General features: G+C 32.3%; 1 protein-coding gene across 9 annotated transcripts in view; it reads left to right on the forward strand.

Moving 5' to 3' along the window:
• Positions 1 to 27,731, forward strand: part of LOC142353696 (uncharacterized) — a 128,111-nt gene that overhangs the window by 87,247 nt on the left and 13,133 nt on the right. For 8 of the 9 annotated variants that reach the window (XM_075406020.1, XM_075406013.1, XM_075406017.1 and 5 more), the window contains 3 exons: positions 1,899 to 2,668; positions 7,679 to 7,802; positions 25,987 to 26,172. In XM_075406020.1, coding sequence (XP_075262135.1) covers positions 2,277 to 2,668; positions 7,679 to 7,802; positions 25,987 to 26,172 — 702 coding nt within the window. In that variant the 5' untranslated portion in view covers positions 1,899 to 2,276. Of the gene's footprint in view, positions 1 to 1,898; positions 2,669 to 4,816; positions 4,834 to 7,678; positions 7,803 to 25,986; positions 26,173 to 27,731 lie in introns of those variants that run through there. The other variant, XM_075406021.1, reaches the window with a different exon arrangement.

A 27,731-nucleotide genomic window follows, 5' to 3' on the forward strand; every position in this document is an offset into this window, starting at 1 on the left:
TGATAGGCGGAAAAAAGTTAATTTTAATTTTAAAATTTGAAAATTAGATTTAAACTCAGAACTTTATAATTTTTAATCTCAAATTGTAAATAGTCTTTGCAGTTATGCGCCAATCGACTTATAATTTGCTTAAAATTGACAACTTTAAAATAATAAAATTAGTTGATTATGCATGCATTTTGCAAATCTGCAACCTTTTAAATGTCGTATATGAAAGTTCTCACTATGTTTCAACAGCCCCTTCTATAAGGTTTTTCTAAAACTAGCATGCACAGTAAGAACGCATGCATTCCACTATATCCATTTCAACAGACAAATACTTCCTAAAACGATAAAAATGCCACAAATACTTTAACAAAAACAACAAAAATATAAGTTTTTTTGGACGCAACTGGAATTAAAATCAACGGCTATTGCAGGTGAACTAGAAAAAGTACTCAAAATGATAAGAAAAGTTTGGAATTAATTGATACCAAAGTTACTATTCGCTACCTTTTCCAAACTTTTCCCTCTTTTTCTTTTCAACTCAGTTCAACCGCTGAATGGAGTCAATGGGTGTATATGAATTCATTCCTTGCACTTTCAAGTTGACGCGTAAGACGCTTTGATAAAAATAGATAGTAGCAAAAATATTTGGATCACATTTTATAGTAATACTTCCGTCTATTCTACCATTGCGGACGAATGAGCTATCCAATAAAATTACAATATACCTATATCTATATTCTTTCATAGTACTACACGCTTGATAATAGTGGTAGTTTATCCATATTCATCAAAATTTATCGCTATTTTACTTTTTCCCAAGCCCCCTCCCCCTCACCCCACAAGAATTATTTCAACTTTCACCACTTGTAGTATTATATCCGCTCCACTTAAATTTTGTTTCACTCAGAAATTCATCAGTTCAAGATTAAAAAGCAGAAAGCACCACGCGAAAGCTTATTTTGTGAAAAAAATGAACAAAAATACACCAAAACTCTTATTTTTGATTGACGGTAAAAGTGGGAACGCTTTTCTAAAGTAAACAAAGAAAAGCGACGCTTCCAAACAAATAAACAATTAAACGTTAGCCTTGTACACACTTTTGATGCCAGTTTTTCCCCATTTTCTTTTTCAATTGCTAAAAAAACGGGTTTTGTTTTCTTACAAAACAAACTTTGAAACAATTTTCCGCCTTCGTTGAAAGAATTCACTGTTTATTTGTTTTTACTTTCACGCACTACAGGTTTAAACCGCGTTCCTTAAAATTCTATTATTTCCTTTTCCTGAAATGTTAAACTTGGAAAATCAACTTTCATTCGATTCTAGGAAAGGAAAATTCCCCCTGTAATTTTGTTTGTTCACTCTGCGTTATTGACTGGTTGAAATGTCAGAACCAATTAGTAACAAAATAATCTTTCACGATTCAGAAAAATAGTTCTTGTTAACTAAGCTGCGTAATTTGATGCTTTTTTATTCACGCACTCTATTTTTTTCACGTTTCATTGAACGTTTTTATCTTATCAAATTATCAAAACGTCAAACATTTATTTTTTTGTTATATTTTCTCAATTTTTCGCATTATATTTTCTGAATTTACGTTTTTGGAATTCAAACTTTCTGATAATTTCGCAAAATTTGCTGCAAACTTGTGAAAAGTATTTGTTTGCAAAACAGCCTTTTAACACATTTATTTCACATCAAAATATCAGCGCTGTTACGTCACAAAAATTTTGCAGGAAAACTTCAATTTGATGAAAGTTGTTAGAAATTGCCCGAGGATGTCGGTTATGTTAATGAAATTATACACGATGAAACTAACTACTTTCTTATTTACATTTTCTTGCTGAAAAATTCGAAAAAAGCAGATATAATTTATATATAAACAAAAATGGCTTCATTAATGACTGTTTTAGCCCGGCAACCCAAAACCAATTTCGGGTTGAGAACATATACTTGTACTCCCCAATACGCTGACCAATTATATGATTATTCAGTGAACAAAAGTGACGTCAGAAATGAAGATTTATTTAAGGCAGATTCATGTTTTGGAAACTGCAGCGGAAACGATACGACAAATATTTGCGACAAATTATCTAACATCAATTTTGAGAGTCGAAAATTTTTTGAACATATAAGCCAACAGAGGTCGAACAGCTGTTACCAAAATAACTTGGAAAATTGTTACGAATTTAGTTCAGGCTTTGTGGGTAATATTTCAACCAATTTTTGTAATTTTGATCACATTGAATTGAACATTATTACCAAAACACCAAGCGGTGAATTCGAAAAAGATGTCAAACCCGAAAACGAGCAGCTCAGATGTTTTTTCATCTGTGGACAGAAAAACAACCTCATCAACCAAAACAACTTCTAGTTCAAATTCTAGTCAATCAAGTTACAAGCCAACGGAAGCCGACAGTTATCAAGGAGCAAATAATAGTGCAAATACGTTTTTGAATTCACAAACCCCAATCGGACGCAAAAACAGTTCTATACGTTCTCAAACAAACATTAATAGCAATTTTAACAACAACAATAACAACAACAGCGCTAGTAATTTTGAAAACAACAGGAGAGAAACGAACGTTCATTACAGTTACAATAGCACCGATAACCCGAACTCTTCAAATTACACTCCAAATACAAATTGTCTAGGAGGACCCCAGTTGTTTGTTATAGACAGGTAATTTTTGTTTATTTTCCCCCAAAAATGCAGAGGCCTATATAGTTAAATGTATGGTATAAACAAATGATTCGATCTCTAAGAGATTTGTGCATACAAGATAAGTGATTTGTCCATGACAAGAAGAACTATTCGTTCAACAGATATTTGGTTAGAGAGAAGACTTTATTAACCAAAAAAACAGGAGAAGGGAATTCAATAGATAGCCAGGCACAAGAGCTTAAAACCAGTAGTTGTAATTGTTAACCCGCAAGTATTGCAAGTAGAAGATGATGGTTCGAATGCAGTTCTGAGCTTTTTTACAATTGTTGGAACTGCATAGACCTGCTTAAACCATAAGTATTTTAAATGGAAAGAAAGCATTTAGTATCTTCAACAAATTTTAAAATCTTCAAACGTTCATAACTTGTTCACACTTTGCACTTGTTGGTACATGAAGTCAATTCAAGCAATTTAAAATTTGTTGGAAAAGGTGAATTTCTGTATAAGTTCTGCGATAAAAAATGTTATGAAAATTATTTCTCGAATCAACTGCTGACAACCAGAAAATACAGAAAAGATCAAAAGAAACAATCAAAAAGTAAAAATGTCTGATTTTGAACACTTTGTGTTAAAAATCTGCTTCCCTTAAAACGAAACAAGGAAATGAATAAATATGACAGTTTCTAGTCTTGGATTTTTTTAAAAATAAATAGTTTTAGATTTATCTGTGTATCAATAATTCGAGATTCTCTTCTACATTTATTCTTTTATCGAAAAACAATAGGGACATAAAAAATTAGGATGCTCTGACTTTCATTCTTAAAATGTTACGATAAAATTATTTCTTTGGGAGTATAAAATGGTTCTAAACATTCATGCATCTATATCCCATTGTGGTAAAAATTGATGTCTTTAAATTGAGCTAATGCAAGTTGAATGCCTAGTGAGAAAATTTTCACTCCTGCATTCATTTGAAAAGAGTATTAAGCAAAAGACCCAACGAATTAAGTATTTGTTGGTACTAGAGAAAAATAAATTTTGCGCAAAGTGAGCACAAAAAAGAAAAGTTAATTCGCAAATGAGCAAATGACAACGGAAATGGCTTGAGTTCAAAATTTGTTAGACATTGGATGATTAGTTTAGAAACGCATTATTATTCTTAGCGATGTTTTTTTCAATATTTTTAAGAACCTATTGTATTAATTAGAGTTCGTGAGGTTATTGTTACCAGCTTCAAGGCTAAATGCAAGGAAGCTAGCATAAAAAATTGCTTTTACCGAAGCTGGAAAATTGTTTGTTGTTAATCAGTTTTAAATAACAAAAACCTTTATCCACACTTATTTTAAAAAATGAATTCATTTTTCGACGCTAGCAGTTTTAAGCGGTATCACTCAAGCAATTTCAAAAAACAAAAATTTTATCATTTGCTACCTTCCGTAAGTTTCCATACACTGTCAGTATTTGGGGATTTATAAACCCCGATCTTCTGTTAGGTGAAGTGGACGGTGATTTGCACTTATGGCTGGCCCTTCGAAATTAATACGAGCAACAATAAACATAAGTACCAACGAGGAGAACACGGACAACAATTCAAATAATTTTTTAATAGAGCACTTTATTGAAAAAATCCAGCCCTGAGATCAAACAGAAAGTTTTATATGTGTTACATTTGCAAGAAGTAGAGAATAAGTGAGCTCAACAATACAGATTATTCTACAAGAAATCCTTTTAATAAAATGTTGAAAACATTTAAAGGAAGAATATTGGTTTTTGAATGAAAGTGTGTACTGAACAGGCATAAAAACTTAAAACCGAAACTGACATATAGCAAGTAGTGAAAAAATTCGTGTCACCAAAGGCTAGTTTACTAACTTCTTATTAAAACGAAACGTTAATAGGCAAATTTGTGTTACACAATCTCCACCCTTTCAAATGTCAGCGCAAAAAGAACACGAAAAAAGTTTACCTATTGAAGCAAATTTTTAAATCATGGTTCTAACTGATATGAAAACGATAATAGCTTAAAAAAACTCTGAAACGTAGTTTATTGAGCAATTGTCAACAGCATTGTGTGCCCCCAAAAATTATTGAGTTAGCTAACTGTTCATTAAATGTTCGATAAGCTACTCAACTTGTATCTCACAAACTTTTATTTCAATTTTAAAGCTCAATCTTCAATTGAGGTAAGTGTTCACGAAATCAAAAAACCCACAAGCACAATTTGTTCCCCTCAGCGGCTAATTTTGTTTCTGGCGATTTGTTGAGGAAAAAATTTCAAAGCAGCGTGAAGCATGAATGTTGACAGTTAAATTGCGTTCCAATCAATTCTCGTTTTTTATCAAAAAAAATGTGCTTAAAAGCTGATCAGTGACTGTTGAATTCTGCTACCAAATTCTAAACAATTATTTGAGTTGTTGATTAGGCTACCTATAAGCAGAGCTTTTTTACTTCAAGATTGCTAGAAAGTTAATTGCTGAAATTAACTGGATCTCGTTACTTCAATTAAATCCGATTCTACCTCTCTGTTGGTTTTTTCCAGCTCTTGAATGACCATGAACATAATCACATGAAGCAAATTTCATATATGCAGAAACAAGCATTTGGATTGTGCGTAAAATTGTTTGTTATATCAACTATTTCTAGCAGCTCTTTTTTAAATGATTTACATAATAATAATTTCCATTCAGGGGCCAGGTTTTTTTGGTTAGGTACCAATGATATCCTGAATTCTGATTCCTCCTTCAGTCGGTTTGTAAGGAAACAGTTAAAAGATAATAGAGAAGTAATGAACTCGAGTTCACCTATTAAATTTTTTGTGGTTTTAGTTAATCTTTTCCTTCAAGAGAATTAAACTTTATCTTGCCGCGGTCAAAAATTATCTCAAATAAAGATTCAGGTTATTGGTGTCTTTCTTTTAATGCTTTTGGATTGATCATAAAATTTGCTTGAGTACAGGAACGAACTGTGACTATTGAAAAGCACCCGGATAGTTTGGTTGAATGCAATCTTTCTCATTTCCAAACAATAATTAATTTTTTCAAAACTACTATAAAAAATATGGTGACGGCAAAATAATCCGAAATAAAATTGGGTGAACATAAAAGCAAGCCAAAAGTTATGTAATAGTTATGTACTCTATCAGAAATAGTACATTGCTAACCGTGAAAATCAACACTGCTCATAGTATTATAGTGCACTTTGTATTCCAATGCACCAAAGAAACAAAAAGACGTCAATTTTTAGATATCTAATGGATACTGGCTTCAGCGGACCGCTGTATATGGCCATGCTTCTCATCCGCTGTGAGACGTAGTAAGGAAACCGCGGAATTGTTATCGCGGTGAAGCCGTGACGCGCGCGAAGCGCGCCACCGACCCGCCAGGAGCAACTTAAAATACGGGTATCCCAAAATTTTTCGGCTTACTTGACCTCATTTTCAAAATTAGGCTTGATTTTTTTGGCTTGCTTCACCGCCACCAAAAAATATTGTTATCATATCAGTATTACAGTTCACAGACATTGAATTGCAACCTGTTTTTAAGATTCAGTAACGAAAAACTAAAACTTCCGCGAGCATTACTTTAGCTGAACAGAACAGAGAAAAACAATAATGTTACACAAAAAGAATAGCAGATTTGAACAAAAAAAAATTTGGTTGTCAAATAGTTTTGAGTTTGAGTGATGATTTTAATTTTTTAAATAAAGAACGTTAAAAAAATTTGGCAAGTTTGGTGAACAAAATGTCTATTATCTTTTATAGTGCGACATTTTTGTGCTTTATTCGACGGGTTTTAACAGTAGTTTATCAAACAAATAGGGCAGTGTAATTTTGTCTGGGTATTTTCACACCTTGAGCCCCGCAGGTATTTAAACGTTGACAAACTAGTGATAACAACTTTCTTGTGCATTGATAAAAAATAAAATAATTAATAAAATAATCTGGTTTTGGGCTTAGTATCTTTATAAATTATCTTGACGCGAAAAATTTCTTTTTTTTTGGCTGCCAAAATTTCTGAATATCGAAACCAACCAAAAGCACTGACAGCTAATTTTTTTGAAATTTATGCGGTGACTAAAATTGACATCTTTTAATGAAGTTGCCCGGATTTTTTCCCCAAGTGAGGCTCGCAACTTTTTGTTTTAGCCTGTTTCTCGCATGATTTTTTGTATTGTCCCTTGGTCAAGCTCTAGCTATCTTTTCTCCCACTGTGACATATTTCCTCACAAAATTTTTCATAAAAATTGAGCTGAAATGCGCTGACAGATGCTGAAATTCTGCGAGAAATGCGCTGAAAAATTTGTGAGGCTCAATGCGTTGAAAGGAGCAAAATTTTATGCGGAGGAGGAATTCAAAAGCGCTGAATTTTTTTTAAGAACAACACGCATTCAGCACATTTCAGCGCATTGTGCGCTTTTCTTAAGCAATTATGCGCTGAAACTGCACTGATTTCTCTACCAGCGCTAGTATTGGCAAAATAGCTACACTAATACCGAAGGTTACGTTAACTGACCATTAATACTAAATATTAATCGTCGGCTGATATGATGATCAGCATTAATTGAAGGTTGATTGAGTAAATTGATAGTGTTTATAGACTTTTGAAATAATCTTCAGTATTGTGAGTATGAGCTCAGCAGTGTGATATTGTAACAACCCAACTGTGGTATCAGCTAACTCCATATATTGCTAAAAAGTATAGCTTAGAGAACCAGGAATTCTATCGTTTCACCAAAGCTCTCCTGAAGTTGAAACTTTGGGATATATTCTGCCCCCCCCCCCCCCCGGGGGTTTTTTTCGTTGGGCCCCCAAGTTACAAATTATGTATTGTTTTATAGCACACGTTATTATGTAAGAAAAATTACCACTACCACCTGCGACTGGGGGTGTAAAAAAGATATAGATCCAAACTTCGTTAGCTTGATATACAGGCTGGGTTATTACAATATTTATCAATGCAGAAAGAATAATAGAGAGCATAAAAATGTTAATAATAATAAATAATAATAAAAATGTTATTGTGTTTACAGCATGAGTGACCTTTGGCACAGTGTGTCTTTTGTGACGGTGAGGACAGTTTTACTCTGTCTTATGAGTACTGCAACATTCACTGTATGGCTATCCTGGAACTTCTCAACTCCATTTCAGTTACAGGTCAGTCTGTCATTCAGTCTGTCAGATTATAATTCAGTCTCTGCTATGTCTGAGTATCCGCCCGAATTCACGATAAAACAGCTCTGAATTGTGGGGATTTCAGACTCTATGTTTAGTAACTCAGCCTGTATTTTAGTACCCTAGCCTAGAACACGACCTATGAAAAGACCAAGACCATGCTCGACCAAAGAATGGGTATGATTAGACCATGCAGAGCTATAAAAAGAACTTTGCTAGACTTTATTAATCACCTGGACTTTTGCTCGACCGAAATAATGTCACTCTGGAAATTTGCTCGACCCAAAAAGTTACGCTGAAATTTTGCTCTACCCTGGTTTTGTCAAACTGGACATTGGCTTTATCCAAAAAGTTAAGCTGGAGTTTTGCTTGACCAAACTTGGGCTCTGGACTTTTCCTCGGCCAAAAATTTTTGAGAAAAAATTGGGCCGAGCAAAAGTCAAATAACAAGTCAAGAAAAAGTCTTTTCAGGGGTATTTTTCAACCAGGTTCTTTTTCAATCTATTGTCAAATCATGGGATGAGCAAAAGTCTTCACGAGTCTGCATTTTTTGCCTCGAAAACTTTATGTTTTGCATTTTTTTGCTCACTATTGCTTATAATGTAGTCAGAATGTACGCTATCTCATCTTTGGCGATTTCGAAGAATATTAATCTGTCGAAAATATGCATTTTAAAAAAATGGTATTTCATAACTTTTGGAGGGAAAACAACGAAATAACGCCATGGCTAATGCGAAGAAGGTCACTATAATTAGAATTGCCAGTTTCATTCAATCAAGTAATGTGGTAATACTGTATAGCTGCGATAACTGCGTTACCTAAAGAATTTCTTAATTTCTCATGGTGTAGTTGGGCAGTTTTCCAACTGTGTTTTAGTTTGAACTGCTGTGGTGCAATGATGTTTATCTTTGCTCTGTTGCTGCTTCATTATGTGCAGCAGCAAACGAAAAAGTACCTTTTTTCCAAATTTGGAAAAAGCAAATTCCTTAAAAAATTTTTGCTCGACACATAAAACGTTGACGATTGAACCAAAATTCATATGAAATGACTTTTACTCGACTCATAAAAAGACCGTGCTCGACCAAAATGTCCTTTGAAGAGACTTTTGCTGGACCCATGAAAATACTTTTGTTGGAACTTAACTAAGTACCTAAACTTTTTAATTTTGGTCAATATTTGCCCCCAACTAGACTATTTGGGTCTTTTAATAAATCTAGGCCTGGTCTAGCGTAGGTTTTCAACATACATTCTTCATTTGATTATTTTAAGAAAAACCGAACCTTAGGTTGTTTTAATTTAAGAAAGTAAATTAAAGAAAATTCATTTCTAACATTTAGCAACAAAAATTTACAGGTTTGACTTTTTAACTATTAAATACACTCTAAAAATTTCTCCTCTTCACCCAGTTTCTCGCGTGAAAATAGACCCCAATTAAACGCCAATTTACACGAGAAATTGTGTAAAATTACATTATTATCGCAGGTTTAACCTCAGGATTTTTTGTGTGATTCTCACAATGAGTCATGTAAAATTCATGAGATTTCTTGTCTGTGTTTGCAGATTTTTTGCGTGAAAACACACATAAGATTAGTTGAAAACAGACGAAAAAAAGCAAGACTTTTACATGATTTTTTGTGTGAATCACACGACAGCTCATGGGGTTAAGACCGAGACGATTGTGTAATTTTACACGAAGTCTCTTTTAAATTGGCCTTTTATCGTATGTCTCTTTTCACGCGAGAAATCATGTAAATACAAAAAATGGTTGAATTGTACTTAATAGTTAAAAAGACAAACATGTATATTTCAAGGCTACATCGTAGAAACGAAGTTGATTCGTGCAACGCACTTGTAACGCAGCCTGTATGACGTTAATGAATGTTGACCAGATCATTGAATCATGGGAATTCAGCGCTGAATCGTATTACCTATCAATTTAGTAAGCTACAAAATTAGTAACTTTTGAATTGAAAATCTTCATAATTTTATGCTGGAACAATTATTAATATATATGGACAACGATAGCAGAGTGGGAAAAATTTCTACTGAATCTAAATTTCTATGAAATTTCTTTTATTGCAAACTTATTTCAACTCAAGTGATGGTTCCCGATATCTCTCTTTTCAAGTCAACCGCAAAATATTTCTTGTTCAATCAAGAATGTGGAAAAGTGAATACAACTCATAAAATATTGAACTTAAAATATCTTGAGTTTGGGAAAAAACTGATTTTTGTGATGATAAAATTAGCCTCAAAGTTTTTCTTGTAAAAAGTATCTGACAGATTGCCAAAATTTTCTGTATTAACAGATTTTTTTAAAGGAGGCATCAAATTTTTTAATTAAAACAGATTCTTTTTGAAAAAAAACTCTTAATGCTAGATTGTAAGCTTCAATATTAACTGTTGTCCATACACAAGTTCAATTGTTCAATAATTTTTGGATCTAAATTTATTAAATACCTACAACTCTAGTTAAAATTTATTTTCACCACTAAATTGATTTTCTTGTTTTGTTAGACTATATAATTGCAAGGTTTCCGATTGATTAGCCAAAAAAATCTTCACCATATCTTTGGTTTTGCGTTCATTGGCGGATAACAAATGAGCATTAACTGTTACTTAAGCTTTTTTTTATTGTGGTATATATATATATATATATATATATATATATATATATATATAATTGACTTAAGAAAATAAAAACTTCTTTATACAATTATTTTTCTCCTTTTTTAACCATTTTGATTATGAAAATGAAGAGTTGCTGGCTATCGTTTTGTATGTGATCTTATTTAGATTTTTGATATTAATTTCAGTATATATTCATTGTATAGATATCCTTAGTCTTAGCAAATTGAAAGCGTGTACTAAAAATTGGATTGTGAAAAGGCTAAACTTTTGTATAATTTGAACCGTATCATCGAGAATTGAAAGAATTCTTTTTAATATGTATATTTTCAAGAGTTTTTGAGTGGTACTACTTTTTTTCAAATCACTTCGCATAAGACATTGCGCTTCGTGGATAAAGTTTTAATTTTATACTTTTTTCGCCACAGTGTTACACATTTTCCAGCTAATTAAAGGGGGTAGGTGGCTAAAAAAAAACGGTTATCAACTTTTAATTGCGAACTGACTGGCTTGAAACAATTGTGGTGCATCGCAATGCATTAATTGACTCTGCTAAATAGTTATCAAAGAATTTTAATGTAGTACCAATTATAACGTGACTTGGATGTTGTATTGTGTATAAATTTACGGGGTGAGGCTAATAAATGATAACTTGAATTTTTTTCCATTTTTTCCTCGGCTTCTTCCCACCGCAGACAGAAAATTTTAATCACTATGGATACATGAACAAGAACAACCTAATTGATTTTTGGTAAGCAGTTGACCTAAAATTTGTGTTATCAAACGGGTCAGTCTAATCGCTTTCAACTGAAGCAGGAAAAAAGACATTAATGTTTGCTTTTTCTCTGTTGATTTTATATATGGGCTCCTTTGAAATGCTGATTATGTCAACTTTTATGCGCATAAAAAATGAAGCTATACGTTCCCGTAAAACCTAATTGCGCAATGGTAAAAAAAGTTGCCCAAAAAGGAAATAGATTTTCAGGGGAACTTTTTATGTAGCCAAAAATCTGTCTTACCGGCTGTTTATGTTCTAATAATGATCTTGAAACGAGATAATAGAATATGGAACTGAAGAGATTTTTTTGCACTTCATTTTCTAGAGCGAGTTATCCTGGTTTAAATTTTTGTGAATATTAGATTGATTTGCGTTATTTTTAATCACATTTTCCAGAATTTTTGCCTAAAATTTCGTCAATTTTGATAATATATGTAAAAATTGATAACAATAGTAATGTTGATTTTAATTTTAAAGACAAAAAGTATTGTTGACTGTTCCCGTAAAATAGGTCGATTGTAAAATAGGTTTTACCTTCCCGTAAAACCTAATTAAGCAATGGTAAAAGAAAGTTACCCAAAAGGAAATATATTTTCGGGGGATTTTTTATGTAGCCAAAAGTGTGTCTTACAGGCTGTTTATGTTCTAATAATGATCTTGAAACGAGATAATAATATGAAGCAAGAAGAAGCATAATTGTTCCGACCCCTCATGAGGGGGGAGGAGGAACTATATACTCAAATTGGATTCAAGACACTTTTGACCGATCGATATATTTATCGTAGAAAGTTGTGAGTGGTATCATATAAAAGCCCGTCCAGCGTAGAATATGGAATCAAAAATGTTTTTTTGAAATTCGTTTTCTAGAGCGAGTTATTGTGGTATAAAGTTTTAAATAATAGACTGATTTGCGTTTTTTTAATTCACATTTTCCGGAATTTTTGGCCTAAAATTTCTAAAAAATGACAACAATACTACTGTTGATTTTATATTTAAAGACAAAAACTGTTTTGATTCATTTTGGTTTGGCTAAAACTTTTGCTAAGTATTTCATAACTCAGCCTTTTTCATTAAAAATTGACCAAAATGGATTCTTTGACGAGAAAAATTAGCTAATTGTCTGTGCCTGAAGTACACACCCAAAAACAACTAACACAATCTTTTTGAACTACAAAGGGAGGTACTCCTACTTCCATTTACATTGAGACCATTCTGGAGTGACTTTTTGGTGGAGGTGAGACAAATTCTGAATAATGGCAGGTCTCACGCACTTTCTTTGGGCGAATAAACGAACCAATTTAATTATTTATTCTTGTAGTCAACGGTTTTCATAACTTTGAAAAAAACTTTTCAAACATAAAAAACTCTGCATATTTGTTCTTTTTGTCTATTTGTTACCTACTCTCGTTAATTGCAATTAAATTTTTTAAATGTTTCATTTTTTAACTAATAGCTTTCATGACTTGAAAATAATTTTTTCGAGAAACACAAAAGTTTTATTCAATATTGCTTTTTCTCTTTTTTTACCCACCTTCTACTTATTCTCATTAATGACAGGTCATATACCACATTATTGATGTTCAAGGAAGGCTCAATTGAACATATTTTGGGGAGCAAAATATGACTTTACGGCTTCAACAGCATTTTCTCGTAAGTTTTTTTTTTGAATTTTTTATTGCTGTCTCTATTTGTTGTTCTCTTTGTGACAGCAAAAAAAATTGAATAATGACAGGTTCTATAGAGGCGTATGTGATCTAAAACATGTTGGATGTTTTCATTTGGCATATAATGGTTTTTATTAATTTGAGTTTAATTGTTTTTAAAAATATAAGCCAATTTTGTAACTTTGCTGTTTTGTTGTTTTTTTTGTCTAATTGTTATCGAGACTTATAATGGAGTGATCCCATACATTTTCTAATGAGGTACAAGTTGTTTTATTTAGTTTCAGTTTTATTTGACGCCATTTTGACTTTGCTAATAAGTTATTTATAAAAAAATTGACATAAAATTTTGGATGTAAGTATTGTTTGGTGTTAGTGTTGTTTGATTTTGTTGTTCGCCTTGACACGCATTCCTAATAATGACTGACTTTATCAATCTAATGCGGGATTTTTTTTTACTCCATTTTGTTATTTGTGTTGGAGGCGATTTTTTTGTTTTTACACAACTTTTTTTGGGGGTTTTCTATGTTCCTCATTTGGTAGACATTTATTTTTTTGAATCTCAAACTTGTAAATTTGAATAACCCCAAGGTTAAAGTTACATGTTGTAATATTATAATTCAAACATACTACATCTTTCCCTTGAATAACTAAATATAATAAAAAACCAAGGTTCAGTTTCTAGTTTTCGTGAACTATTTTATGAAAATGAACTTTTAAAGCCGTCAACTTTTTGTCCAGGAACTCGTTCGTGTCTTTTTTGCATCTCTTTCTCTAATTCTTTTTAAAATTTTTTCTTTGATTTTTACTTTCTCAGAGCTCTTGGAAGTTTATTCCATTTCCGAACGAAGTTTCTTACATTGAATTTTGAATCCTAAGGACATTTATGCCTATAATGCGGATGAGCGGTGTGAGAACGTTATTTGCGAATCCACATTACCGAGCCTCCTTGTATATTTTAAAGCGCGTGAGTATTTGGTGCGAAAAATTTTCATTTTTAATGAATTTTTTCTCACTAAAACTGATTAGTTTCAAATGATTAGGCAACTTTCAAAGTTTTCATGAGTCATATGATGCTTGGTTGTTTTGAGAACCAATGATAATGTGCTTATGGTAACACAGCTTATGTAACTAATTAACCCCTTGCTTTAAAAGACGGTCACACTTTAATGTTGTATCCATGTTGAGGACCAGATCGACGTCAAGTATGTAAAGTATGTTCAGACTGAAGATGAACGCACGATAAGGACCTCGTGTATTCAAAATTATATAGTCTGGAAACATTAAAAAACGCACAAAAGTCTCATAGATTTTTCTGGTTTTATAGACATACATTACTGTAAATTCGACAGTAACACCTATTCAACAGATAAGTTTCGTATAGTTATGATAGTTATGATAGTTATGATAGAAGTCCGATTCTCGTGACTTCAAAAATAATCATGAGAAGAAAAATTATGTCTTAAAAAATAAAAACGTGTACCGAGAGTCTGATCCAGGAGCCCATTGCATTTTCTTGAAAAGTACATTTTCTCCGCTAAAAATTCTGTTGATTTGTATCTGATTGTTTTGCAAAAAATGACCGAAAAATTCTATGATTTTTCAAAAAAATTGTCATTTTTTAATTATTTGCTCAACTGTTAAACTTTTCAACGGTATTAATACAATGGCAATTATTTGTGTGCTGATTTTTTGTGTACTGAGGCGAACATAATTTTGAAAGATATGGGATGTTTGTTCAAGCCTCTTTAAAATAACATGTCTAATCGAAAAATCAGACTTCAATTTTCAAATATTTTTTATTTGCCGTGGTACTTCAGTTTTCCTTTTGGCCTTAAAATGCAAAATTTATCAACATGGATACCTTTTGATCAACTCCATTCAACTGAACTTGTACTTGAAGTGTGGTCAAAGGAGTCGTTTCAATCAAGTTTAGCAGGAGGGTAAATTCATATTTCTGGCTTCTTCAATGTTCCTGGGATTTCTCGATTCCCCGGATCATATATTTGTCCGGACAATAGATTTGAATGACGAAAAATACTTCTGTTGATGTATAATTTTGTTATCATCTGTGCGCTTAGCTCAGAGCATTGACTATGTGACTTGTTTTCAGCGTATGCATTTTTGATCAGTATTTTTAAAGAAAAAGCGTAAATCGTTCTTCGGAATTTTAATATTGGTTAATTGGCAAATTAAATTTTGTTATTTGTGCTGTAATAGATAATTTTGTAAGTTTTCTATTCAGCAAAACATATAATTTGGTTCTTTTGTTGACAACAATGACTACAGACTCAATAACAATAAAACCGATTTCCAGATTGTTTAATTAACTATTAAGATTCAACAAAGAAAGCAAGTTTTTCTAGGAGTCATTTTATCGGTAGACAATGAGTTGTTTCATTAATCCGCAATTTAAGGACATGGAAAATGCTACTTGTTTTCAAAAATATATTCTCATTTTTTTAAACATCTTTTATAGCATTTTTACTGTTCTATTTATTTGTATTCTTTTTGAAAGCTCTCATTGGCCTTTTAGGAGTCCTATTTTGGATGTATTAAACGGTTTTTTTTTCTTATTTGATGGTTTATACGACTTTGATACGGCTTCTTTAATTAGCAGGGAATTCTTGCAAATTGCAGTTTTACACTTTTAAGTTTTTGATAATTTTTGTTGTTGTGCCTCATAAATGATTAGTGCCATTAGGGGTCCCCATTTAAACATAGTTGTGTCCATATAAGAATTTCTGTTCAAATTTGAAGGTTCTGACAACTTTGACATCACTTGTTTTCAGCAAAAAAAATTGGCATTTTGTTTTGGATTTTGAGTTCTTTCGTACCTTTTTCAACTATTCTGCCGCGTAGTCTATTAAACTCAGGTATCACGGCAATCCTATGAATGATATTTGGAACTCTAAAGGAGTTTTATATATATATATATATATATATATATATATATATAATATTTATATATATATATATATATATATATATATCAATTTTTTCGGCTTTAACACAACTTATTTTCAGAAAATCTTAATAAAATTATGGAATTTGCGCATTTTTATAGTTTTTTGTCTTGTTCTGTCAATTAGTCTCATCAATGATAGGTATCATGCGCTCCTTATTGAATCAGATTGAAACATGTTTCGACCAGTTTCTTTGTATCTACTTTTTATGATGATCTAAACACAACTTGTTTTTCAGAAATACGAATTTTTCAGATTTTGCCTGTTTTTGTCTGCTTTTCGTTTCATTAACGAAAAGTCTCATTTGCGCTCTAATGAAGGAAAAGTCTGTTTTAAAAGTTCTGTCAATTGATAATCATTGTGTTGTCTTTGCCATAAATGTTTTGTTTCTGAGTTTTTGCTTATTGCCTTTTTTGTTGTTGCTTTAGGTATGTGGTCCCTGATTCGTCTTCATTAGGGTTGACATAAAGCTTCCGTTCACTGATAGTGCAATAGATGTTGAAGATTTCAAGTTTTAGATGCCTGTTTGAATGATTTTGATGCGACTGTGCTAACTAATCTTTGCATTGTCTTTGTACTTTGTCCCTTGATTTTTTACAAATAGGATGTCTAATGTCCCAGTGTTTAATTTTTGACGTTGACGTTTTTGGACCTGATTTTGTTTGCAAACTCTCTTTTTTTTGTAAAAAAGAAATGAATTAAGTTTGAGGTTTTTGAAGTGTTTTGATAGTGGAATTCTTGGTATGCGATTTATTTACTTTGAAAAGACATTACTTTGAGGAGGCTGATAGTGCTGTACTTAGTTTGTTCATTTCTTTGAATTGTTATTCAGGTGGTCTTGTCTTTCTACTTTTTCTCATTTTCTCGTCAAAATTTTTGTTACAACATATCAACCATATGACCTCATGCTCATTCCAAGTGGGCTTTCTGTTTATTCGGTTAAGAAATATTGACTTATTTGCATGCGTGGCGTTGTTACAATTCAAATAATTTGAATTGTTTTGGGGCGCTGTCTTTTTTTAAGATCTGTTCACAATGTTTCATGTTTTCGGAGCAGTGATTTTGACTACACCAAAACAGGAAATGGAGCGAAAAAGCGAGCGATTTTGCGGCGTGAAGTTTTTTCGCTCTAATTTTAAAGTAGAATGAGAGAACGGTGTTTGAACAAATATTCGCTTTCTCGCTAGTGGATTTTTGTTCACATGCGGCAATTTCACTTTGATTTTTATTGTTTTTCGTTTTTTTTTGGATCGTATTTTTTTCTAAATCGTTTTTTCCAATCCATTCATAGTTCATTCTAGGCCTAGTTTTTCTTTGAGCCAAATTTCATTTCTGGCTGGTGGTTTGTTCAAATGCGGCATTTTGACATTGAATTTATTTTTTTTATCTTTTTAAAATTTGATTTTATTTGGAAATGGTTTTCCCAATTCACTCATAGTCCGATTAATGTCTAGTTTTTGTTGAGTCAATGAAATTTCTTTGAATTGTAAGTCAAGACTCGTCCTGCTATGTTTTTTAATTCTTAGTGGAACGAGTTTTTTTGTTCAGTCGCTTGATTAATTTTTCAATAACACGTGACTTACCTCGAAAATGTATTTCTTTCCTTTCAAAATGACTTTTTTTTACTTTAACTGAAGGACATAAGGTCAACTGAGTATGATTCACTCGAATCGGAAGAAATTTGCGAGCAGCTAATAGAAGCAATAATAAGATATGCTGATTATTAATAAAAATTTAACATCTCAGCAAGAAAAGAAAAGAAAATAAATTTCTTATCTATTTTTTTATTATACTTTTGAGCAGATCTATGAAGCTATAGCAGCTATTTTCTGGTAATCTGTCAGCTATGTTATGTTTAATGTATTCGGGTAAAATGTTGGCATTTATGCACGAAATTTGTGTTTTTTCCCGTTTCATTAATTTAGTCAACTATAGCTTTTTAGACCTGTCCCGTGTTGCAATGACTGAATTACATTTAAAATCTCAGAAATTTAAAAATATCAGAAAAATAGAAACGAATTGTTTCTGCTGAAATGCGTACTTACAAATACCCTTCAGACTTGGACATATATTTGTCTCTTCTTTGTCTCTTCTTGTAAATGATTGTGCAATTCAATACCACTTCACCATTTTTCCATAACTTCATTCCTAGCTCACATACTTTCCATTATTTTAATGGAAATAGTCAGCAGGTTACATATCAAACAATTAACAAAAAGTGATATATTTTCAAATCCTGACAAAGAAAAAGTATCGTTCCCGGGCCGAGGTGTCCACCCCTAATACACCGTTATTAAGCGAGATTAGGGTGTAAAGCGTTTTCCACTCTTAAATAGCAGGGAAAAGAGTGTAAGAGTGTAATTTTAGGAAAATTACACTCTTTTTACACTCTTTACACTCTTCATTCCACTCTTTTTACACTCTTAAAAATTACACTCTTTTGTTCAATTTTTAGTGGGGAAAAGAGTGAAAAGTGTAATTTTGAAATGATTACACTCTTAGAAATACACCGCAATTTTTAAGAAATTACACTCTTAGAAATACACTACAATTACACTGTTTTGTCCACTTATTTCCTTCTTTTCAACGGGTGTAAATCTTATCCAGGCTCCGCACAAGGAAAAAAATTACAGAAATTTGTGCTGCAATAATAAGTTTTAACGGTGTAATAAAGAGTGTAAAAATAAGTTTTAACGGTGTAATAAAGAGTGTAAAAATAAGTTGTAACGATGTAATCTAAAGAGTGTAAAAATAAGTTATTCCACTCTTTTTCCACCGTTAAATCTTAAAATTACACCACTAAAATTACACTTTAATATGCAATTCCACCCTTAATAAGGGGGGCACTAACGGTGTAAAAATATTATTTTTACACTCTTTACACTCTTTTCCCCGTTATTTTTGGGCAAAATCCTCGGCCCGGGGTAAGTGAACACAGAGAAACATCATACCAATTTTATATCAACAGAAGCAGCATTGTATAAAGGTGCTGAGAAAATGTAGAATGTCAATCGAAATTATTCACAAAATGAGGAGAAAATATATGCTCAATTGGGTTTACTGTTCACTCTGTTTTGACTGATTGGTTTTTGAAGTAAAAATACATGAGTGGTATCATCATCAGAAAGCCGTCAACTGCTGAATATTTTAATCGGAGGATTTTTTGCATTCAGTCTTTCTCGAGGAGTTTTCGAGGTTCAGAATTTTGTGGTTGACTTTTCACGCTTGTGGTTCTTCATTCATTATTCATCATTCATTAAGTTTTGATGAATATGTTATTGTTGTGCAAAGCAATTGTGATGAAATCTTCCTCAAAGATAAAAGAAGGTTTCTTAATGGTTTCGGCCGTGATTTTCAGCTTAAGGTTGGCTACAATTTCAAAAATTTAAACTTTTCATGGTAAGAAGCACAAATCATCTTTTTCTTTCAAAGTTTATAAGCTGATTTTGAGTTATTTTGAGTAATGGCCCAAATATAATGACACATTCTTCCTAAAATAAAAGGAAGGCCGCTCTTACTTTCATTTTTTGAGTTTTACATTACCATTTTTTCGACAAATTTAACTTAATTGAAGCATTATGAAAATTGCATTATTTCAGCCTTTTGCCTTAAAACACTTCTATTATATTTTTTATCTTTCCGTTTATTTTATTTTGAGTTGTACTAAATTATGACGCTCATACATTTAATTGGTCAGAAATTGGTTAATATAATTCAAATTCGAAACAACGATTAAAAACTTAAAATTGTTTGTTTAAAAATTACTGATAGCGTTTTTCTATCTCTTAAATCGCCCTAGCTTATTCGTCTTTGAAAAGCAGGATTGAAGACGTTCTATCGTCCTCATATTTTAACGAATTGTAGGGTACCATAGAAAAATATGCACCGCCAGTCGAGTTTTTTTTCGCAATCAATTTGCATTTATTCTAACCCTATGTTTTCATTATTTGTTTTTCAAATATGGTAGAGACCGCAGTTAAAAGTTTAACATTCTTTTAGATTAGAAACGATTTGTAATGAAACTGAAAAAAAAAATTAGGAATTTTTCTTCACTGCTTGGAAACAACCATTTCCGCTGTCTTTATTGCTTATAATATGCTCATGTGTTCTACTTACTGTTCTACTTGCATGAGCGTAGAATAACTAAAGTGTCTGTCTATTTTTAACGCCTGCTTTTTACGGTTAACATTTGAAAACTTTAAAATCCCTTAGGCCATTTTGAAGCGTTTTTATTTTTTTGCAGAACTTACTGCTACTGCTTATGGTTTTTACACCAGTAACTGCAAAACTTCTCTTTTTTCTGAGACAAACTGCAAAACTTGAGAACTACTTTAAAATTTGTTCTATCAATTAAGTGTATAATTTTTAAAATATTCCTGCTTTCCGTTTTATCTAAATTGAGCCAAGTTTTGTCTACTTCCTTGGTCAGTATTTAGTTGCATTTAGTCCTCAAATGTCCCCAGTTCAGGTTTCATAATAAAATTGTGCTTGATTTAGTATAAATCAAATTTTACTTTTTGAAAGCATTCCCTCTACATATAGTTACTACGATGAGATTTTGTGTCTTACAATTGTCGAATAGCGTCTCCGCGGTGCAACAAAATTCAAAGAAATATACCGGTGTGTCTTGATTTCTTGTAGATTAAGTACCAATGACGTATTACAACAAATTTCATTCGGCTGGTAGAAATAGTAAAACTTTTAAAAACAGAAAAGGGGCATTTATAAAAACATGTGGTAATGTTTTTTTCACTGAAGATTTTGCATTAATATTAGTTTTTTAATTTACTCTGCTGTATTCATAATTTCATAAAAGTTTGATTTTGTTTGCCAAAGGTTTTTCTCAAAAACCATACAATCTTCTGTAAATATTCTCCTTAATTTTAAAAAAATTTCCCACGCAAAGTTTTTTTCTTGTCGTGAAGGCGACTCTTAGGTCTAGGTTTCCTACGCATGGGCTTTCTACGCATTTTAATTTTTGACCGCTTGCTCGAAACTTCAAATAAGGACAATATATTTATAATTTTACGAAATATTAAAAGTCTGTTTGAATATTTCTTGATAAAATAGCTCAGCTCAATTGTTTTATCATCAAAACTTTAATACTCACTAGCAATAGAATTGAAACTAGGATCCAGACATTTTTTCAATCTTAGGCTGACATGTCGTTTTTTTGTTCACATTATATTTTATCTTACTATTATATCTTAGCAAACCTTAATTTGGTGAGGCAACAAAAAACAGAAATTTTTCTACTGATTCCTGGTTTTGAAAAGCACATGTTTATAGAAACAGTTCCGTTTTTGTTCCATACATCAAATGTTGTTTATTTTTTGAAGGTTGTGATAAAAAGAGCCCATTTTTTGAATTTTAAGCGAAGAACAGCTTTTTAAAATAAATTTTGGATGGATAATCTTTTCGTATTAACTTTCCAGTGATATCGTGAACACACCAGGCATAAAATAGCAGTTTACATCACGCTTTTTGTACCTGTAAACCTTTCACCATTTTTCATTAAAAATGTGATTTTAGGATCCGTTTTTCAGAGGTGATTTACAGCGAGCCTTTAAACCATTGTAGCTTGGATTTAGATAAATATCAGAATTTAAGGCAGAAGAGAGAGAAAGAAAGAGAGAGAGAGAGAGAGAGAGAGAGAGAAAAACTGCCGCGGGGCGTGATTGAATTAAGCGATAGTGGTTGTGATTTTGCTAGGCACTTGTGAGGCACAATTAGTTCACACCTGGTTAGTTACGACCCCCCAACAACCCCGAAACCCCACGATAACCTTCGCACGTCCATAACACCACAACCACCACCACTAACAACAACAACAAAAATAGCCCATAATAACCCCGGGGTCTAACAACACCACAATGCCATAACAAAAAGCATTAATTACTCTAGGGACTTAAGCCTTGAACCGCGACTTGAACAAAATAACAGGCATTCAATCAAAACTGTTTCTACCTGGCTTTGAAAATTATGAAGTATTTTCACAGCGCGAATTTGATGATATTCTTCAATTGTTATATGACTTATGCATCTAAGTCAGTGTTGCCTATTGAAAACGTCCCTCGAGTATTTAGAGCACAAAAGGCTCCAATTTTTATGATTTTTCCCCTTTTCTTTGATAATCACAAGTGTTAAGTGAAAGCTTCAATTGGGCAGGCGTGACGCAAGTATTATTATTTAGCTCTCCTCTTGGCTGTGATGATTGCTTTGTTTTCTGTTTTAGAAAAAAGGAATATGACCTTTCTCTGTAAAAAATATATATGACCGGCCAGCTAGATCTAACATCATGTAAAATAATTGAGAAACCCTATGTTTTTAAGCGTGAGAAATCGGCGGTATTGCCGAATTATGGCCGAAACAACAAAAGTGACCGTTTTCTCTGGTCCTATCGACCATATTCGGTATTTAAAATAAGACGAAAAATCTGGCTATCCTAGTTTTTCTAAAGGCAAGAGCGAGAATAGTTAATTATTGTAGAATTTATTTATCAAAAATTAGCAGAAATTGAACAAAATTGAAAAACCGATAACAAATCATTGAGTAACTGAACGATTAACATCAGATTTGTTGGCAAAACTTTGAATACTGCAACAAAAACTTTTGAGATTTACCAAAACAGTGCGCAAATTGCTCGAAAAATATTGCAAATGCGTTTTAGGTTTAAACTTTGAACAAAAAAGGGTAAAAACCGTAAAAATTATTTAAAAAACTTAAGAAAAAACATGCTTGCTATTTTCGAATTGACCTGAAATTACGTATATTTTTACAGCTTGGTTTTGCTATTTTTTGTTATCAACAAAATATAGAAAACTTTCTGCGATGATCAAAATATCAAGAAAAAGTTTCAAGGTTCCAAGAAGCAACAAACAATTAATTTTTAGCAACAAAAAATTTAAATAAATTTGAGAGCGGAATTCTTTTAATAATTAGATTGCTCGTCCCATATAACCTTTTGAATTTCTACATACATTTGATGTGCACTTATGCTTTGATTATAAATCTTTTTGAAAAGCGTTGCTCTCATTAAAAACCTACATTGATGAAGACAGTTTTGTAGAAAAGATTGAACAATGCAAACTAGGGATTGAACAAAGCAAGATTAAACGATGGCATTTTGGACTGCGTTAGAGTATACATTTTAGTGGGTAAATTGTGATCACAAGATGGAGCTTGAAATGATAGCTTAGTATTAAAGAGCATAACAAGTCTCTCCCAGTTTATAACAGTTAGCTCAGTGGAGATCACACGATTACAATCAATTTAGAAAATGTGGGGGTCAAAAAAATACTCAATTTAGATTTTTTTTATGACTAGATTTAATAATTTGCGAATAAAGTCTATTAATAGTCACCATTTTGTACAGTTTTACTCAGCCAAGACTTTCAAATGACACCAGTATAATGTTCTTCACCAGTATAATTTTGTGAAACAAGATTGACAGAAAAGCCAATCTATCATAGAGTTGACACTAAAAAGTCAGAGCAGTTAGACTTTATTGTATATTTTGGGCTCCTAATAAGTATACGAGAGAACAAAAGCTGGACAAAACAATAGCGTAAAACTAGCTGAACAATTAATTCTCCCTATCTGAGATAACAAATATATGCTCATGCATAAAAGTGTTGATATAGTAGGGCTGTGTTGAAATTTAAAAAATTCTTTGTGAACTATGAAAGCATATTTTGTTCAGCAGATTTTGCCAGACGCAACTTTTCAAAAAAGGTGCATTCTTAGAGGTGAAAGACACCCCCGCTGTTGACCCCCCCCCAACTATTGTCCCCAACATCACCCCCCCCCCCCCCCCCCGGTGGCTATGTTCGCTAAAAACACGCAATTTTATACTAATCTTCACAATTTTTTTCAATCTTTTTAAAATTTTTTGTCCTTTATTGAGTTCTTTTAGCCCTAGGTGTTAAGGGACCTCCTCTAGGATTTTATAACAGGTTACTGCATAGTTTCTAGTGGTATTGGAATAATTTCAACACTTTAACATCACGAATCTTTGCATTTTTTTGATAAAACGTGAAAGCTTTTTCATTTTTTTTGGCATTTATTTTACATTATTCACTTCTTTCCAGATGCAGGGGACAAAAATCGTCCTTAAGGGTTTGACAATAAATTACTGAAAAAATTTTATTGGCCATGGAATAGCTTTCATTTTTTTAATATGACAAGTTTTAGCGATTTTTTGGAAAAATTTGCAATTTCTTCAGGTTTTTTGAAAATTTTTGTCGGATTTTAGGGTTCTACGGCCTCAAGAGCGGAAGAACCTCCTCTGGGGTTTGACAATAGGTTATTGCATAGTTTCTAAATGTAGTCGAATTTTTTTCAAGATTTCAATATCAGCAATTTTTTTAAAAAAATATTTGCAAATTTTTCAAGTTTTTTTAAAACTTTTTGAATTTTTTATCATTTTTTTTCCGGCGCCAGGGTTTTATGGACCTCCTCCAAGGTTTGATGATGAGCTGTCGCATAGTTTCTAGAGTAAATGGAATGGCTATTAATATTTTGATGACTCCAGCCTACGCAATTTTTAGATAAAATTTTGTTTTTTTTTTCAAATTTTTGGAAAATTATTATCATGTTCCGAGTTTATAGATCTTTATGAATCTATGAAACGATTTAAAGCTTGAAATAGGGATAATGGACAGTCTTTAAAGAAAATTAAATTGTTTTGAAGATTTTATTATCTTGAATTTTAGCAAGGTCTTGTTAAAATTTGCGCGTCTTTTCAAAATGTTTGAATATTTTTGTCCTTTTCTGAGTTTAACGATCATTACTAGCCAACGAAGCTTTTCAAGACTTGCAGATGGGTTGCCTGACATAACTCCAGAGACAAAAAATAGTTTTGAACATTTTCACTGCGAAATCCGGAAGCTTTTCTTCTAATTTTTGCAATTTTTTAAAGAATCAGTTTTTTTATTTGATTTATTTACTGACAATTTCATTGTTGTGCTAGAAAACAAAAATTTAAGAGTTGAATTAAGCTAAAGCTCGCCCTACTAACCAGTGACTTGCTACTGATGAAGCCAACCGCTCGCCGTTCGTTTGAGAGGGATTCGCCCGACGTTAGTCGGTTATGTTATATCTTTTTATCAATGAACAAAATTAAAATTGGGCCGGAGCCTAATTTTTTATTTAAAAACAGAAATTAAAACACATTAAATGTATTAATATTCATTAAAAAACATGATCAATTCTAGATAGAAAAAAATGTTCTCTCTATCTTTTCACTTAATATGATGAACACAAAAAATTGCAGCTTGCGCCATGGCTATTATTTGCAACACTCGCAAAATCGGTCGACATTTTGATGTTTGAAAAATAGTCTTCATAAACTGAACTCACAAGATTTCTTAAAAGGAAACGTTACGTGTTCAATTGATTATTCTGCTGGGTTTATATACAACAATTGATTGATACTCAGGAACCTTGTGACAGAGTGACCGAGTCTCGTGAAACAATACGAGACCTTAATGAATAGCCAGAAACAGAGTTTTTTTTATTTTAATTTTATTTTTTACTAAATGTCTTCAAGTTGCTAATGTTGTTTTTTTTCGAACTGCCTGAATACATTTTACGGTCCCGCTACGCTGAGCTGAGACATATGATAAAAAATACTGACAACAGTATTGCTTATCTTGTAAGTCGCTAATTAGATCTTTCACAATGAAAAAAAATCCGGATCCCTAGGACTTAAGCCACGCCTGTTATTAATTAAAATCATTATGTAGATTGCACTCGTTGATTTAATGTCACTTTGAAGCATTAAAATTATTTCTCTGTAATTTTTTGTAACAAAAATTTCTGCAGTCTCTAATATAGAACCTCCTAAATATTCCACCTCTCTTTTGATTAGATAAAATAGTACAACCTAAAAACTTGTACTTTTCTTGACGAAAATTCCACAGGTCACAATCTCAAGGTGTCTGCATTAAACCTCAGTGAAATATTAGTGTTCAATCTCTTATACGTAAAAATTAAAAAATCAGGAACTAAGAGATCTAGTTAGCAGGAAACATTGTTCTTATAAGTTTCTATAATAGTACCGGTCAACATATGATTCTAAAAATATTTAAACCACCGAATGAGTCTATTTCATTGTTTTGATGATATTGCAGAGTCCAGCTCTGGTGGGTTGGGCAGTGGCCCTGGCAGATGTGGGTCGTCTAGTGGGTGCGTGTGGTCTGATCCTGTTCCCATCTGGACTTCACAGACAGTACTATCTTCAGTGTCTAATTGGAGCCACAGGGTGTCTCATTGGGTCATGTGTCACCTTCACAAATTCACCAGAAGACCCTACTCAGGTAAATCTCAAAGTCAGCTTTTCAACTTTCAACTTCTTTCGTTTCAAATTTGTTAACTAAATTATTAACATGATCTCGTTTGTTTTTCAACAACCCAACTTAGTTCAGTGAAGTGTAATTGATAATAACTCAAAAGTATATCAAAGTTAATAATTCATCCTATAAAAGTTATAAATTTTCCAATTGTTCCAAAGCAGTCAAAAAATACTCAAGTACAGCTCAGTTCAAATCGTTATAAAAATATACTGGACTTCAAAGAATGTAGAAATTTTAATATGCTTTAGATATTCCTAAGTATGAACTGTAAATATGAGGAATTATATTACAGATAATCAAAAATTCCATGGATTTTTAGCGTATTGTACTAGTTCAGCTGCTCTGACTTATAGACAAATGATTGTTAATATTTTGATTATCGGTTTAAAGTTTCTACGATAAACGCAGAAACTGAACTCCATAACTTTAGTGGAATTATAAAATTTTAAACAGTTATTTCAAGTTCAGCACAAAAAATATGAATTAATTTTAAGAGATGTTGTTTTCAAGTTACTAACAACATTTGATTTGGGTGTTTCTAAACGCCAACAACCCGGTTGATGTAATAAAAGAGTCATTTAAGGATATACACTTAAATTTAGTGTTGAATTTGAAAAACTGGGGTGGCGTGATTACCTGATCAAATCCCAACAATTTGTATATGCTCAAATATTTAAAAAAAAACAGAGAACTGAGTAGTGGTAACTTCGCTAAGCCTATTATCCTATATAACAGAGAGGGTTATGCCAGGCTCTTCTATTGCTCCTAAGATTCATATTGGAGGCAGCAGTATGTTTAAAATAGTAATGATAAAGTTGGAATCAGTGTTCTCTAGCCTCAACTATGAGCTAAGTGTATGGAAAGAGGAAAACAATTATAAAATAGGTGGTACTTTGATTGAGAAGTATACCAAGTTCTCAGTGCAACTGAGTTATACTAAGAGATCAATCTGTGACCCTAAAGACTACTAAAACTGCATATGAAGAGAAGTTCGTCGTAGTTCACTACACAACCCAACCAGACGAGTATCAACCACTTGAAAAAAGAACGCAAGATCTATTGCCCATCAGGTACTTCAGGGTTACTGCAGACCGTGTTAAATGTCTACTTGGTTCCCCCATCCTTACTACATGGTTTAATTTTACTCACCAAGTCTTCCACGAGCAGGCAACCCTACACTCAGAGTGGCTTCACTTATTCAGTCTCCAAAGGAGCGCGGTTACTGATATTCTTAGAAGTTATCGTTTTGAAGATGTCTGCAGTCATTCTCTAAATGTCCAAGTCCCGGGAGATCTTAACTTAACCTAATATTAACTGATCTCTGTAGAACCACCTATGTTCCTAAGTAGCTATGTTATGTTATGAATTAAAGCCACACTCTTACTTGAGAAGTTACTAGACTTATAACTTAAAGATTGCAAAGTTACCACAGACCTTATTCCTATTTAAATCAAAGTTAGAATGAAACTAAGTGTACTCTACAAAAAGTCTCCTAACTGTTTTCTATTAATCTTTTCGATATC

This window comes from Convolutriloba macropyga, chromosome 14 (genome assembly GCF_964194025.1).
Source record: "Convolutriloba macropyga chromosome 14, txConMacr16.3, whole genome shotgun sequence".
Taxonomy (NCBI): Eukaryota; Metazoa; Xenacoelomorpha; order Acoela; family Convolutidae; genus Convolutriloba; species Convolutriloba macropyga.